The sequence below is a fragment of the Nerophis ophidion genome, linkage group LG18 (genome assembly GCF_033978795.1).
Source record: "Nerophis ophidion isolate RoL-2023_Sa linkage group LG18, RoL_Noph_v1.0, whole genome shotgun sequence".
NCBI lineage: Eukaryota > Metazoa > Chordata > Actinopteri > Syngnathiformes > Syngnathidae > Nerophis > Nerophis ophidion.
The window spans coordinates 44,396,084-44,411,738 of record NC_084628.1 but is presented as its reverse complement, the minus strand read 5'-3'; the positions used below and the strand labels follow the sequence as shown (position 1 = coordinate 44,411,738).

At 42.7% G+C, this 15,655-nt stretch overlaps 1 protein-coding gene across 3 annotated transcripts in view; it reads left to right on the top strand.

Annotated features, from left to right (window-relative positions):
- The first annotated feature begins 651 nt into the window (after positions 1 to 651).
- The window catches only part of LOC133537252 (collagen alpha-1(XXVI) chain), a 61,982-nt gene continuing 46,978 nt past the window's right edge, over positions 652 to 15,655 (top strand). Inside the window, exons 1-3 of one of the 3 annotated variants that reach the window (XM_061878216.1) lie at positions 652 to 1,057; positions 2,275 to 2,397; positions 3,863 to 3,966. In XM_061878216.1, the coding sequence (XP_061734200.1) occupies positions 888 to 1,057; positions 2,275 to 2,397; positions 3,863 to 3,966 (397 nt within the window). In that variant the 5' untranslated portion in view covers positions 652 to 887. The remainder of the gene's footprint in view (positions 1,058 to 2,274; positions 2,398 to 3,862; positions 3,967 to 15,655) is intronic. The other 2 variants (XM_061878215.1, XM_061878217.1) reach the window with 2 other exon arrangements.

Below are 15,655 nucleotides of genomic sequence, written 5' to 3'. Positions count from 1 at the left end.
AATAAGTGATTATTACATTTTAACAGAAGTGTAGATAGACCATGTTAATTAGATTAGATTAGATAGATAGTACTTTACAGAAAGCACCGCGACACCTACCCTTTACATCAGTATTTCTTAACCATATTATTATTAGTTTATTAGGTATTATATTTTATTGTATGATCCTGTAACTATTTGGTATCACATCCATACCTAAATGTGTGGTATCATCCAAAACTAATGTCAAGTATCAAAGAAGAGAAGAATAAGTGATTATTACATTTGAACAGAAGTGTAGATAGAACATGTTAAAAGAGAAAGCAAGCAGATATTAACAGTAAATGAACAAGTGGATTAATAATACATTTGTCCAAATAATAGGTGTATAAATGACACAATATGTTACTGCAGACTAATTAGGAGTCTTTGTTCGTTTACTTACTACTAAAAGACAAGTTGTCTAGTATGTTCAACATTTTATTTAAGGACAAACTTGCAATAATAAACATATATTTCATGTACACTTAACATTTTTTGTTAAAATAAAGCCAATAATGTATTTTTTTTGGTCCCCTTTATTTAGAAAAGCACCGAAATACTTGTGGTCCCAAAGTGTTGGTATGAGGACCAGACTAACACACACACGCTGCAGAGATGTAGATCAGCGCCTATGTTGTGGTGAAAGTGCTGATTTAGTCGCGGAGAACATTAGTGTGGCGCACACCCAGCCTGCGTCTTTTACGCACAGGACATCTGACTCCTGCACGACGTAAGCCGGCATGTTGTGCAGGAAGAGCAGCTCTGTGCTTCTACTCAACACTGCCATGTGCTCCTAGGCGTGCTGGCCGGCTGTTTTCTCTTCAACTTTGTCCTCATTTTCTCAGACCTAAAACTATTAAGAAGTGATGGCTTTGATGTTGCTGTGCACGCTTTGCACTTGTTTGTTTAGTGCGACGACGGCCACGGGCTTTGTTTACCGCCTGCCGGGCATCAGCGTGCAGAGGCAGCGCGTCATCACCCAGCAGAGTGGCAGCAGCGCGGGAACACCCGCCACCGGATCACGTGCCCAACTCAGGTGAGCTTACCTGTGTTACCATGAAGTGATTAACTGTACCCCGACTTTAACAAGTTGAAAAACGTATAGGGGTGTTAGCATTTAGTGGTCAATTGTAGGGAATATGTACTGTACTGTGTGATAGACTTATGAAAATGTCAATCAATCAATCAATTATTGTTGGGGGAAATTTCTTCTGTCATTGCGTGTTTTTTAAGTCATTTTGCTTGCGTTGAATGATTGCTTTGATTTGCCATCACACATGCTGGCTTTTCAACTTTGCGTGGATAACAGTCTGGATGGTTCACTTCCCCTTTGGTCCACATGACACAATGTCAAGTATTTCCAAAAACAATTTGAAATGTGGACTCGTCAGACCACAGAACACTTTTCCACTTTGCATCAGTCCATCTTAGATGATCTCGGGCCCAGAGAAGCCGGCAGCGTTTCTGGATGTTGTTGATAAATGGCTTTCGCTTTGCATAGTAGAGCTTTAACTTGCACTTACAGATGTAGCGACCAACTGTATTTAGTGACAGTTGTTTTCTGAAGTGTTCCTGAGCCCATGTGGTGATATCTTTTAGAGATTGATGTCGGTTTTTGATACAGTGCCGTCTGAGGGATGGAAGGTCACGGTCATTCAATGTTGGTTTCCGGCCATGCCGCTTACGTGGAGTGATTTCTCCAGATTCTCTGAACCTTTTGATGATATTATGGAGCGTAGATGTTGAAATCCCTAAATTTCTTGCAAATACACTTTGAGAAAGGTTGTTCTTAAACTGTTTGACTATTTGCTCACGCAGTTGTGGACAAAGGGGTGTACCTCGCCCCATCCTTTCTTGTGAAAGACTGAGCATTTTTTGGGAAGCTGTTTTTATAGCCAATCATGGCACCCACCTGTTCCCAATTAGCCTGCACACCTGTGGGATGTTCCAAATAAGTGTTTGATGAGCATTCTCCAACTTTATCAGTATTTATTGCCACCTTTCCCAACTTCTCCGTCACGTGTTGCTGGCATCAAATTCTAAAGTTAATGATTATTTGCAACAAAAAAACAATGTTTATGAGTTTGAACATCAAATATGTTGTCTTTGTAGCATATTTAACTGAATATGGCTTGAAAAGGATTTGCAAATCATTGTATTCTGTTTATATTTACATCTAACACAATTTCCCAACTCATTTATTTTTCACTTTTCATTCAATGGTTACCACTTCTCTCTCATTCTGTGTTCTAGAAACTGGTGTCAGTATGCTGTCTCAAAGACGGTGTCCTGTCAGGTGCAAAATGGCACCGAATCCTCCGTGCAGAGAGTGTTCCAGTCCTGCCGCTGGCCTGGACCTTGTTCTAAAGTCCTCAGGTATTGTACTTTTTACTTCATAGGACAAATAACTATTTGGTAACGTGCGCTTTAGTCAAAATAGAAGCCTTGTGCCTCACTATCAGGCAGGAGAATCATGAATCATGAGATTCATTTCATGAATATCGTCATGTATCGACGATACTGGGGGGGAAATATTTGAACAAATCATGATTTTTACGAATTGTGTACTTTATGAATATAAATGAAGTTGTATCAAATCATCAAGCCACAGAGGAATGGAACAACCTCACAACAAACTTGAAAAGCCTAACACAGTGGTTCTCAAATGGAGGTACTTGTACCCCTGGGGGTACTTGAAGTATGCCAAGGGGGACGTGAGATTTTTTTTAAATGTTCTAAAAATAGCAACAATTCAAAAATCCTTTATAAATATATTTATTGAATAATACTTCAACAAAACATGAATGTAAGTTCATAAAGTGTGATAAGAAATACAACAATGCAATATTCAGTGTTGACAACTACATTTTTGTGGACATGTTCCATAAATATTGATGTTAAAGATTAATTTTTTTGTGAAGAAATGTTTAGAAGTAAGTTGATGAATCCAGATAGATCTCTATTACAATCCCCAAAGAGGGCACTTTAAGTTGATGATTACTTCTATGTGGAGAAATCTGCATTTATAATTGAATCACTTGGTTATTTTTCAACAAGTTTTTAGGTATTTGTATGTCTTTTTTCCAAATAATTCAAGAAAGACCACTACAAATGAGCAATATTTTTGCACAATAAATCAGAAACTGATGACGTACTTCTTTATCTCGTTTTTTCAAGCAAAAATGCTTTGCTCTGATTAGGGGGTACTTGAATTAAAAACATGTTGACAGGGGGTACATCACTGGAAAAAGCTTGAAAACCACTGGTCTAACAGATGAATCTTCATTCACAGTAGAAGTTAGAATGTTACTTTGGAGCAATCAAAGCTGCTCACACGGTCACTAAGGTGGACACTATGTTTGACAGATCAACTTAATGTGTATTATATTTATCCATGACAGCATTTTTGTTGTAAAATGTGAGGTGTGTGTGTTAAAATGGTGTTTTTACAAATGATGACGGATGTAAACAAGAGCATGTATTGTCTCATTTTGATGTAAATGAGGTGTGGTTGTATTGTATATTAAGTATGTGTCCATGAAAGGGCTTTTGATCACTTTTCTTAATTTGATTACATGCTATGGTATGACTTTATTGTCATTATTTTATTGCATGATTTTTGTATCCCTTTAATTTAAGTAGCCAGGTATTGCAGATGGAAATGAGCTATTTAGCTATAATCTGGTACAAAACATATCTGTCTTTGAGCTTCATGTCTCTGTGCATTGTCCTTTCAAACTAAAACAAAAATGGAACATTCAGAATGAATTTGTGCTCTCTTTTCTCAGTTTTTTCTGTTGTCTCCACTAAAATAAAAACATGCATGTATGTTTCTTTTCAGCTACAGGACCGTCATCAGACCGTCGTTTAAGGTGGCCTACAAGCAGGTGACTGCACTGGAGTGGAAGTGCTGCCCCGGGTTTGTTGGCGAGGAGTGTCGTCAGGGTAAGAACTTTTCTTTCTATTGACCCAGTGTGCATCTGTCAGTGCGCCTCTGGGCTTAAAATAAAAGACTCCTGCTTTCTGCCACTTATTTAAAGTGACCACCTTGGGTCCGCAAGCTTTTAGCCGGTCTGCCCCACATCTTTGGAACTCTACCACCAGACCTTCGTAACTTAGACTCAATATTCCTCTTCAAGTCAAGACTCAAAACACACCTAGTCCTGACTGCTTGTTCATAGTAATCCTCTTATCTTATCTATCTTTGTTGTTGTTGTTGTTTTTATCCAATTAGATTTTATTGTTTTGATTTTGTACGCCTTATAAGTTAAATGTTTTATAATTATTATTAACAAATGGACAACATTTTTCGCTAAGTAGAATCACAGCTGACCCGGCCGGACATTGGAAAGTTCTCTTGGCGTCTGAGAAGTGTTGTATCCCAGATAGCTGCAATGGCTTTCTCTTAAGGTATTCATGTGTGATTTCCACAAGGAATAAGAAACACGGGCATGTCTGGATGACTCTCCTCCATATTTCCAGTGGTTAGCTCCGAGTTATGAAACCGCTTTGTTTCGAAGCTAGCTATAGCTCGTTCCATCTAAACTAGATGGTTTCCTGTGGACGGGACTCTCACTGCTGTCTTGGAGCCACTATGGATTGAACTTTCACAGTATCATGTTAGACCCGCTCGACATCCATTGCTTTCGGTCCCCTAGAGGGGGGGGGTTGCCCACATCTGAGGTCCTCTCCAAGGTTTCTCATAGTCAGCATTGTCGCTGGCGTCCCACTGAATGTGAATTCTCCCTGCCCACTGGGTGTGAGTTTTCCTTGCCCTTTTGTGGGTTCTTCCGAGGATGTTGTAGTCGTAATGATTTGTGCAGTCCTTTGAGACATTTGTGATTTGGGGCTATATAAATAAACATTGATTGGTTGATTGGTTCTTTCTGACGTCACTTCCTGTGTGGGCGTGGTCTTTCTGGCATCACTTCCCCTCCGAACTCAGTTTGTAAAGGATCGGCGTGGCGCAGTGGGAGAGTGGCCGTGCGCAACCCGGGGGGCCCTGGTTCAAATCCCACCTAGTACCAACCTCGTCACGTCCGTTGTGTCCTGAGCAAGACACTTCACCCTTGCTCCTGATGGGTGCTGGTTAGCGCCTTGCATGGCAGCTCCCTCCATCAGTGTGTGAATGTGTGTGTGAATGGGTAAATGTGGAAGTAGTGTCAAAGCGCTTTGAGTACCTTGAAGGTAGAAAAGCGCTATACAAGTACAACCCATTTATCATTTATCATTTATCAATGAGTCCATACAAAGCTAAGAGCCGGAGATTCAAGAAATACACGGCGTACTTACCCGTGTAAAAATGTGTCAGAGGAGGGAGTTTAGTGTGGCTAAAACGGGGCTTAGGCTAAAGAATTATTCCTCCAACTTAGTGTAGACATGTTCTATTGCCCTGTGTGTTGTACATTCCTCTATGTACTGCATGTTAATGCCACTGGCCTGTTAACAAGTGATGTCTCAATGAATGTCAGCATTGTTACTTGCGTCAATGGAGAAATACAAAAGTGGAGTTTCCAGCAGGGCTGCCTTTAAAGACTCGAGGTTGTACTTGACACTTTTTCGAAGATAGCTGGTGGTGTTCTTCTTGGATACCACAGACCACAAAGTGTGCCCACTAAAGACAGATGCAGTGCAGCCATCCTGAAGAAGTATGTGGAACAGTCTGGTGGTTTCACACAAGTGCTTGTGTGCTATCCTCTCTCCACCACAATAACACAGCAGTTGCATTTGAAATGAATATACATCATAGAGGGTCATTTATGTGGCAGTGGGACCTCAACATTCCAATGGCCAAATGGTCTTGCAATCTGGAATAAAGCTTCTGTCTTAAACATTGGACAAAACAAAAACTAAAAGGTCAGCATATCGTACAAGCAGTTCAACTACTGGCCGTAGAATTGCTATTTTCAACACCAAAAGCTACATTTTCCCAGGTATTTTCTAAACCTTAAACACATCTCTCCTGTCTAACGTCACTTAGCAGCAAAGCATTAATCGTGTGTGCGTATTGCTTAGTTTTTTTTTTTTTTTTTTTTTTTGCAAAACCTACTCCAAAACTAAGGGACCGCAGAGCCTTCAGGAAAGCCTGCTTTATCGCAGTTAATTGATTCCGGGCTTGGCCATGGTAAATTATGTTTCTCAAAGTATGATTTATTAATTATAAATGGAATAAATTCATTGCGAAAGCATAAAAAAAAAAAACAGTTTATGACCTTTTGAATCAGACCTGGGCAAATGAAAGGGCATTTTATCGCTTTTTGACCCCGTTTCCATATGAGTTGGGAAATTGTGTTAGATGTAAATATAAACAGAATACAATGACTTGCAAATCCTTTTCAAGCCATATTCAGTTGAATATGCTACAAAGACAACATATTTGATGTTCAAACTCATACACTTTATTTTTTTTTTGCAAATAATAAATAATTTAGAATTTCATGGCTGCAACACGTGACAAAGTAGTTGGGAAAGGGCATGTTCACCACTGTGGTACATCACCTTTTCTTTTAACAACACTCAATAAACGTTTGGGAACTGAGGAAACTAATTGTTGAAGCTTTGAAAGTGGAATTCTTTCCCATTCTTGTTCTATGTTCAGTCCGGGGTCTCCGCTGTCGTATTTTAAGCTTCATAATGCGCCACACATTTTCCATAGGAGACAGGTCTGGACTGCAGGCGGGCCAGGAAAGTACCCGCGCTCTTTTTTTACGAAGCCACGCTGTTGTAACACGTGCTGAATGTGGCTTGGCATTGTCTTGCTGAAATAAGCAGGGGCGTCCATGATAACGTTGCTTGGATGACAACATATGTTGCTCCAAAAGCTGTATGTACCTTTCAGCATTAATGGTGCCTTCACAGATGTGTAAGTTACCCATGCCTTGGCCACTAATGCACCCCCATACCATCACACATGCTGGCTTTTCAACTTTGCGTCGATAACAGTCTGGATGGTTCGCTTTCCCTTTGGTCCAGATGACACAATGTCGAATATTTCCAAAAACAATTTGAAATGTGGACTCGTCAGACCACAGAACACTTTTCCACTTTGCATCAGTCCATCTTAGGTGATCTTGGGCCCAGAGAAGCCGGCGGCGTTTCTGGATGTTGTTGATAAATGGCTTTCGCTTCGCATAGTAGAGCTTTAACTTGCACTTACAGATGTAGCGACAAACTGTATTTAGTGACAGTGGTTCTCTGAAGTGTTTCTGAGTCCATGTGGTGATATCCTTTCGAGATTGATGTCGGTTTTTGAAACAGTGCCGTTTGAGGGATAGAAGGTCACGGTCATTCAATGTTGGTGTAAGTTACCCATGCCTTGGGCACTAATGCACCCCCATACCATCACACATGCTGGCTTTTACACTTTGCTGTTTATATTTACATCTACTACAATTTCCAAAGTCCATGGTTCTCGCCCGGAAAAGGGTGGAGTGCCATCTCCGGGTTGGGGAGGAGACCCTGCCCCAAGTGGAGGACTTCAAGTACCTAGGAGTCTTGTTCACGAGTGAGGGAAGAGTGGATCGTGAGATCGACAGGCGGATCGGTGCGGCGTCTTCAGTAATGCGGACGTTGTACCGATCCGTTGTGGTGAAGAAGGAGCTGAGCCGGAAGGCAAAGCTCTCAATTTACCGGTCAATCTACGTTCCCATCCTCACCTATGGTCATGAGCTTTGGGTCTCTCCCTTAGAGATAGGGTGAGAAGCTCTGCCATCCGGGAGGAACTCAAAGTAAAGCCGCTGCTCCTCCACATCGAGAGGAGCCAGATGAGGTGGTTCGGGCATCTGGTCAGGATGCCACCCGAACGCCTCCCTAGGGAGGTGTTTAGGGCACGTCCAACCGGTAGGAGGCCACGGGGAAGACCCAGGACACGTTGGGAAGACTATGTCTCCCGGCTGGCCAGGGAACGCCTCGGGATCCCCCGGGAAGAGCTAGACGAAGTGGCTGGGGAGAGGGAAGTCTGGGTTTCCCTGCTTAGGCTGCTGCCCCCGCGACCCGACCTCGGATAAGCGGAAGATGATGGATGGATGGACAATTTCCAAACTCATATGGAAACGGGGTTTGTAGTCCGGAAAATTGGGTACAAGCAGATCATGCAGGAGAAGGTTGCAATAATTAAAAAATAAGGCCAGAGGCCCCCTCACCAATTGTAGCAGTGTCACATTACCTGGGAAGCTAAAGGTCTGGAATTGATTCTCTGGTCAATTCCTGACCTTCAGATTGAAAAGGAAGAATTTCCTCACCGCTTCCCACTTAATGTATCTCACTTCCTGTGTCCGTCAGATAACCTTCTCTGCGCTGGTTATGCTAAAGCAATTGAAGAGATGCATATCCCACATGTGCTTCTGTGGACTGCAAGCTGGATATGAAAGATGCCTCCATTACATCTCACGTCTAATGTAGGTCAGGCAGCAACCTTTGACCTGCGAGGAGTGACGGGAGATCTCAGCTGTGCCTGATGAGTGATCTTCTCTCCGTGCTTCTTCTGTCTTTTCCATTTCTTTCATTGGCTCCTTCTCACCGCCTTACGGCACTTTGTCCCTCAGACTGCAACCACCCGCTTTTACACACTTAAGCTGGTTTAAAAAAAGTTTTTCTGGACAAGTTTTGGACAATGATAAGAGCCATATGTGCGTCCATACATGTTATCTCTAATCTGCAGGTTTCTGTGTATTTTTGGAGTCCAAACAGGCTGGGAACTCGGCCTGGCAATGCCTGAGGGAACTGAATTCTGCTTCCAAGTGTCAGGCATGTTTGGTTTTGTATCAGAGTTTTTTTTTAAAAATGATCCAACCCACTATCAATCAAAGAACTGTAGGTGTAGGAACTTTCCCCCAGGAACTAGAAGACCATTGCGTGTTTTGACGTGGGAATCGTGATCTAAATTTAGTGAGTTCCCTAAGTGCGAGGTCTGCAGTACCGAACAAAGACAAAAATGCCAACATGTGCAGTGGTTCTGTCTACAGCAGGGGTCTCAAACTCAATTCACTTGGGGGCCACTGGATGCAAGAAAAGAAAATATTGTAGCGTCCCTGAAGAGTTACAGTAGTGCTGCAAGGGGTTCTGGGTATTGGTTCTGTCGTGTTTATGTTGTGTTACGGTGCGGATGTTCTCCCGAATTGTTTGTCATTTTTGTTTGGTGTGGGTTCACAGTGCGGCGCATATTTGTAACAGTGTTAAAGTTGTTTATACGGCCACCCTCAGTGTGACCTGTATGGCTGTTGACCAAGTATGTCTTGCATTCACTTGTGCGTGTCTGTTAAAGGCGCCGTAAGCCGCAGATATTATGTGACTGGGCCGGCACGCAAAGGCAATGCCTTTAAGGTTTATTGGCGCTCTGTACTTCTCCCTACGTCCGTGTATCACTCCGTACCGCGGCATTATAAAAAGTCATACATTTTACTTTTTAAAACATACCGATAATTTCCGATATTACATTGTGACAGTCTCTTGCTGTCACCGCTCGGGTTCAGTGGACCACCCAGGAAGGACATGGTAGGAACGGGTTTGACTCTCTTATTTTTTCAAACAAAGGCAGACTTTTGCGCCGTTGTCACTCGCACTGCTCGCTCCTCCGCCTCTCGCTCTCCGGTCGGCTATTTCAGCCGCCGTCGTCGTCGTCCCATTCTATGACTCGCTCTCTGTTGCTCTTTGATCGCTCTTTCCAGCTCTCCAACTCCTTCAGCACCGATCCCTCCTCCTTCTCCCCTTTTATACAGCCAGAGGAGATGTGTTGATTGTGTCCAGGTGCGCGACCCACGCACCTGATTTCGTCTGTGGCGTTGCTCCCGGCATGCCCCGCCTCTCTGCTCCGCCGCATTTGCCGCCTTCTTGTCGCCATCTTGGGCAGGGTTCTAGCGTGCCATGCCCCGCCGTCGGCCCGCCGGCCTCCGCCTCTCCACATACATTCCAAAGCATTTATAGGCCGATAATATCGGCATTCCGATGTTATCGGACATATCTCCAAATAACGGTTTGAATTGGTCCAAGTTATCGGGGACTGTTATTACCGACAGACAGGTGTCGCGGTTTGACTGCAGCTGGACATGTAAGAAAATTCTCATCTCCATGGCAACATCTCTGTCGCGTTCACTCATTTGCCGCTTTTCCACTAATGCAGGGGTAGGCAACCCAGAACGTTGAAAGAGCCATTTTGGAGCCAAATGACACAACGCTGTCAAGCGTCATTCATATAAAACTCACGGGCCGCACTTACATTAGACTTTCATATTAAGGTAGGGGCCGCAAAATAACGTCTCGCGGGCCGCATGTCGGTCTACAGAGTCAGTTAATGGTTCAACCATCTTTGTTTGGCAATGGGACACACACAACCAATGTTCTCAGGCACAAAAGAGGGAATACTTTTATTTCCATAAAGTTCCCTGAGACCACAGCCAATGGGCCACAAGAACCTTCTTAAACTCGGTTGTGTTTAGTTCCTGCTGCTTTTGACTTCCACACAGGGGAGTACATCCCCCACATTTTAGCCGGCACTTGCATTACTGTACTGTATATCTTCCCAAGAGACAGCACTAGTCTTGCATCCTCTCGTTTTCTACATCTTATCTTGTTCAGAGTCAAGGGAAGCTTGATAGTGTAGTCCAGTGTTTTTCAACCTTTTCTGAGCCAAAGCACATTTTTCCATTGAAAAAGTCTCAAAGCACACCACCAGCAGAAAGCATTAAAACATGAAATAGCTGGATGTCGACAGTGAAAAGTCGTATGTTGAAGAGCTTCATTCAGCCTACTGAGGTGTGTTTAGAAATGCTTGATTTATAGAGGCTAGTAAGGTCAGGTTTTGAAACTTGTCAGTGTTTTTTCTCTAGTATTGTCTGTTGAGAAGAAATTATAAAAGGGTTTCAGAAATGTGAGGCGTGTGCTCACTTTTCAACGTTGCAGTGTCGCTCATCACTCTGACGTCTCCACCCTTTCAGACGTGAGCGAAAAATGGATGGAACCACAATAATCCATCCATCCATCCATCCATCCATCCATCATCTTCCGCTTATCCGAGGTCGGGTCGCGGGGGCAACAGCCTAAGCAGGGAAACCCAGACTTCCCTCTCCCCAGCCACTTCGTCTAGCTCTTCCCGGGGGATCCCGAGGCGTTCCCAGGCCAGCCGGGAGACATAGTCTTTCCAACGTGTCCTGGGTCTTCCCCGTGGCCTCCTACCGGTTGGATGTACCCTGAACACCTCCCTAGGGAGGCGTTCGGGTGGCATCCTGACCAGATGCCCGAACCACCTCATCTGGCTCCTCTCCATGTGGAGGAGCAGCGGCTTTACTTTGAGTTCCTCCCGGATGGCAGAGCTTCTCACCCTATCTCTAAGGGAGAGCCCCGCCACACGGCGGAGGAAACTCATTTCGGCCGCTTGTACCCGTGATCTTATCCTTTCGGTCATGACCCAAAGCTCATGACCATAGGTGAGGATGGGAACGTAGATCGACCGGTAAATTGAGAGCTTTGCCTTCCGGCTCAGCTCCTTCTTCACCACAACGGATCGGTACAACGTCCGCATTACTGAATACGCCGCACCGATCCGCCTGTCGATCTCACGATCCACTCTTCCCTCACTCGTGAACAAGACTCCTAGGTACTTTTGAAACTTGTCAGTGTTTTTTCTCTAGTATTGTCTGTTGAGAAGAAATGATAAAAGGGTTTCAGAAATGTGAGGCGTGTGCTCACTTTTGAACGTTGCAGTGTCGCTCATCACTCTGACGTCTCCACCCTTTCAGACGTGAGCGAAAAATGGATGGAACCACAATAAGTCGCCTTTTAATTTCAGTAAATAAGGACCTGCTGATCCCCCTCCGAGTCACACCTGGTGGGTTCACATCATTCATCTTGTCCTGCGCTTGGATGCTGAAATGCTTGATGATGACAGAGGGGAGAGATGATTAAATAGGTTTTTGAATGAGGGGGGGGGTCATTACATCACGGTACTTTACACTGCATGCACGCTGGGGTCCTGGCTGTCAGGAATAAGGCATTGTCGAAATGTGGTGAAAGTGGGTGAGAGCCCACATGGTGTTGAAGTGGAGGTGTGTGTGTTCTTGTAAAAGTATCTTCCATATGAGGAGGTGTGAAGAAGTGATGACATAAATCATGGTCCCAATAACATTGCATCCAACAGACAATGTCTCATTAGCACCCCTGCTGGTCAAAATGAGAGTGGTCCCAAAAAGGAGGGATTTTTCACATTGACTGTGTGTCGCTTTTAAAAGTGCTCCCCCTCTGGTCAACATATGAAATAACAAGTGTGTGTAAGAAATTGAAATGGCCCCCTTTGGCCCAAATTATTTTAAAAGAATCAAATAAATATGTATATAGAGACATACTGTAATACTGAAGTAAATAATGAAGATTTACAACCAATTACTAGCAAAAATATATATATATATTTTTATTACTAAAAGCTGACCTTTTTTATATTTGCATAGTATGTATATATTATTAATGTTGTAAATACACTTTATATATCTAGAAAGGCTGGTCCTAGAGAGGTAGGCATTTTTTCAAACGTGTCAAGAAGGTAGCAACGACAAGAGTGTGTGTGTGTGTGTGTGTGTGTGTGTGTGTGTGTGTGTGTGTGTTTCAGCACCAGCTGTTCTTAATGGCAGCAATTGTTGACCACTTGGTGGTGAAGGCGGGTGTGGACAACATGCTCCTGGGATGCAGACAGTTTTTTTTTTGGAGGTTGTCTGCGGAACACACACACACACACACACACACACACACACACACACACACACACACACACACACACACACACGGTTTTGATCTCCATTCAGCTGTGATGTAAAAAATGTTGCAGCCTTAACACTTCAGCTGGGTTTGAAGTAGACTTTGTAAGATATCCTTTACTGTCTTCTTCCACTGCAGGTTCCAGTCTTATGGAACATATTATTTGTCAAATCAGACTCCCTTTTTTTGTTATTTCAAGCATTCCTAATCATGTACTGTACACTTTGATCTTGTGTCCCTCATCAACCTGTCACACAAAACCTACATGGGTTTGCTTTTTGCTTTGTAGATAGACTCCCAGAACCCGACGGTGTTCTCTATTGATTTCTGTTGCTGCATCTACTTCAGTTGCGATGGGACAAGTTGTTCCCCCCGCTCTCGGTCCCAAGCAGATTATCCTCTATAGGTTGGTGTTTATTTGACCTGTCACTAAACACAACCCAATCTGGATTCTTTTCCCATGAGCTTGAGTGCAATCCAAGAAAAATAGCTCTGTCTTATGTTGCCTCGCTGTAATTATGGATCCAAGTACAGACCCTATAGCTGCGGTCTCACTGTAAACATCAGCATCTACACAAGGGAAGTTTGCTTTTTCTAACCCAACATAATTAAATTGCAAACCCCAAAAATGGGAATCGGCACAGAACACACGGCCCTATCGCTCTGTTAGTCACTATTTTCTTCTCATGTTTTCCCCTGCTGTGTCTTTATGATATCATAACAAGACACACTAGCCCCATTAGTACCAGAAATGGGTAGTAACGTGCTATATTTACTCCGTTACATCTACTTGAGTAACTTTTGGGATAAATTGTACTTCTGAGTAGTTTTAATGCAAGATACTTTTACTATTACTTGAGTATATTTATAGAGAAGAAAGGCTACTTTTACTCCGCTCCATTTATCTACATTCAGCTCGCTACTGATTTTTAGCGATCTGTTAATGCACGCTTTGTTTTGTTTTGTTTTGTCAGACAGACCTTCGAAGTAGGATCTATCACATGCCTGCGTTTCACCAATCAAATGCAGTCACTGGTGACGTTTGACTCCGTTTCACCAATCAAATGCAGTCACTGGTGACGTTTGACTCCGTTTCACCAATCAAATGCAGTCACTGGTGACGTTTGACTCCGTTTCACCAATCAAATGCAGTCACTGGTGATGTTTGACTCCGTTTCACCAATCAATTGCAGTCACTGGTGACGTTTGACTCCGTTTCACCAATCAAATGCAGTCACTGGTGACGTTTGACTCCGTTTCACCAATCAATTGCAGTCACTGGTGATGTTTGACTCCGTTTCACCAATCAAATGCAGTCACTGGTGACGTTTGACTCCGTTTCACCAATCAAATGCAGTCACTGGTGACGTTTGACTCCGTTTCACCAATCAAATGCAGTCACTGGGGACGTTTGACTCTGTTTCACCAATCAAATGCAGTCACTGGTGACGTTTGACTCCGTTTCACCAATCAAACAGAGCCAGGCGGTCACATGATTAACTGCACACTTTTTAAAAAAAAAATTCTACAAACCTATATTAATAAATTTCATCATTTACAAACAGTTGAAAATAATAATCAAGGTAAGTACAAAAACAGTACAAAACAATATAAAAACAGCACCAGGGGGTTGTAAACTCAAAGTAACTAAAATAGAATGTAAAAAAAAATATATATATATATATAAAATAAACAAAGTGCAAAGCCATAGGCTCACTCAATCTCAGTAAATAAGTTACATTTGGAACACAGCATCATCGTTTTCACAGCTTTTTGCTTGTTAGAGGTAGAGTGTTTTAATGTAGAGTTCTAAATCTTTTTTAAAGGCACAAAAAACAGGTCGGGTATTGAGAAACTTACATATATGAATATAAAACTTAGCCAATAGTATCATGAGCTTGCAAAGGTCAAATTCATTTTCAATTTTTATTCAATACAGTGTAACAGCAAATATATATTATTTAATATATATTATTGTTTTAGTTGCTTTAGAGATATTTCTGGCTATGAATTTGCTCATTGCTATTTTTATGTTTTTGTGCATTACTTGTTGCCGTAATCATTAAACAAACAGGTTACTCATCAGTTACTCAGTACTTGAGTAGTTTTTTCACAACATACTTTTTACTTTTACTCAAGTAAATATTTGGGTGACTACTGATTACTTTTACTTGAGTAATAAATCTTTAAAGTAACAGTACTCTTACTTGAGTACAATTTCTGGCTACTCTACCCACCTCTGATCATAGGTGAGGAAGAGATGTTTGTCTGATGAATAACACGACTGTGCTAGAAGCCTAACAGACACCAGACATGTTGCATCCAACCAAAGTGACGAGGAAACAAGACAACACAAGACACGATATTTGGATGCTGTTCTGCTTGAACAGTATACAAACAACCTTGGGTCTATTACATTTTCTGTGATAGGAACATGCTAGAATACACTATATTGACAAAAGTATTTGGCCACCTGCCTTGACTCACATATGAAGTTGAAGTGCCATCCCATTCCTAACCCATAGGCTTCAATATGACCTTTTACAGCTATTACAGCTTCAACTCTTCTGGGAAGGCTGTCCACAAGGTTGCGGATTGTATTTAAAGCAATTTTCCACCATTCTTCCAAAAGCACATTGGTGAGGTCACACACGAGAAGGCCTGGCTCTCGATCTGAATTGACAACTCCTTTCTAGTTGCCCTGACACCTGGATGTGTGTCAGAGTCTCCATGCTGCCAGGCACAACAAACAAGTCCACTTGGGGTCTTGGGTGGAGTAGTCTCTCAGTCTTTGGCTTGATGAATCCTTTGGAATGCTTGCTGCTTGATGCTGTCGATTGTTATTTGCCTTTGTGGCCGCGCTCCAAGGAATGTTTCCAGAGGTTCAAATGAA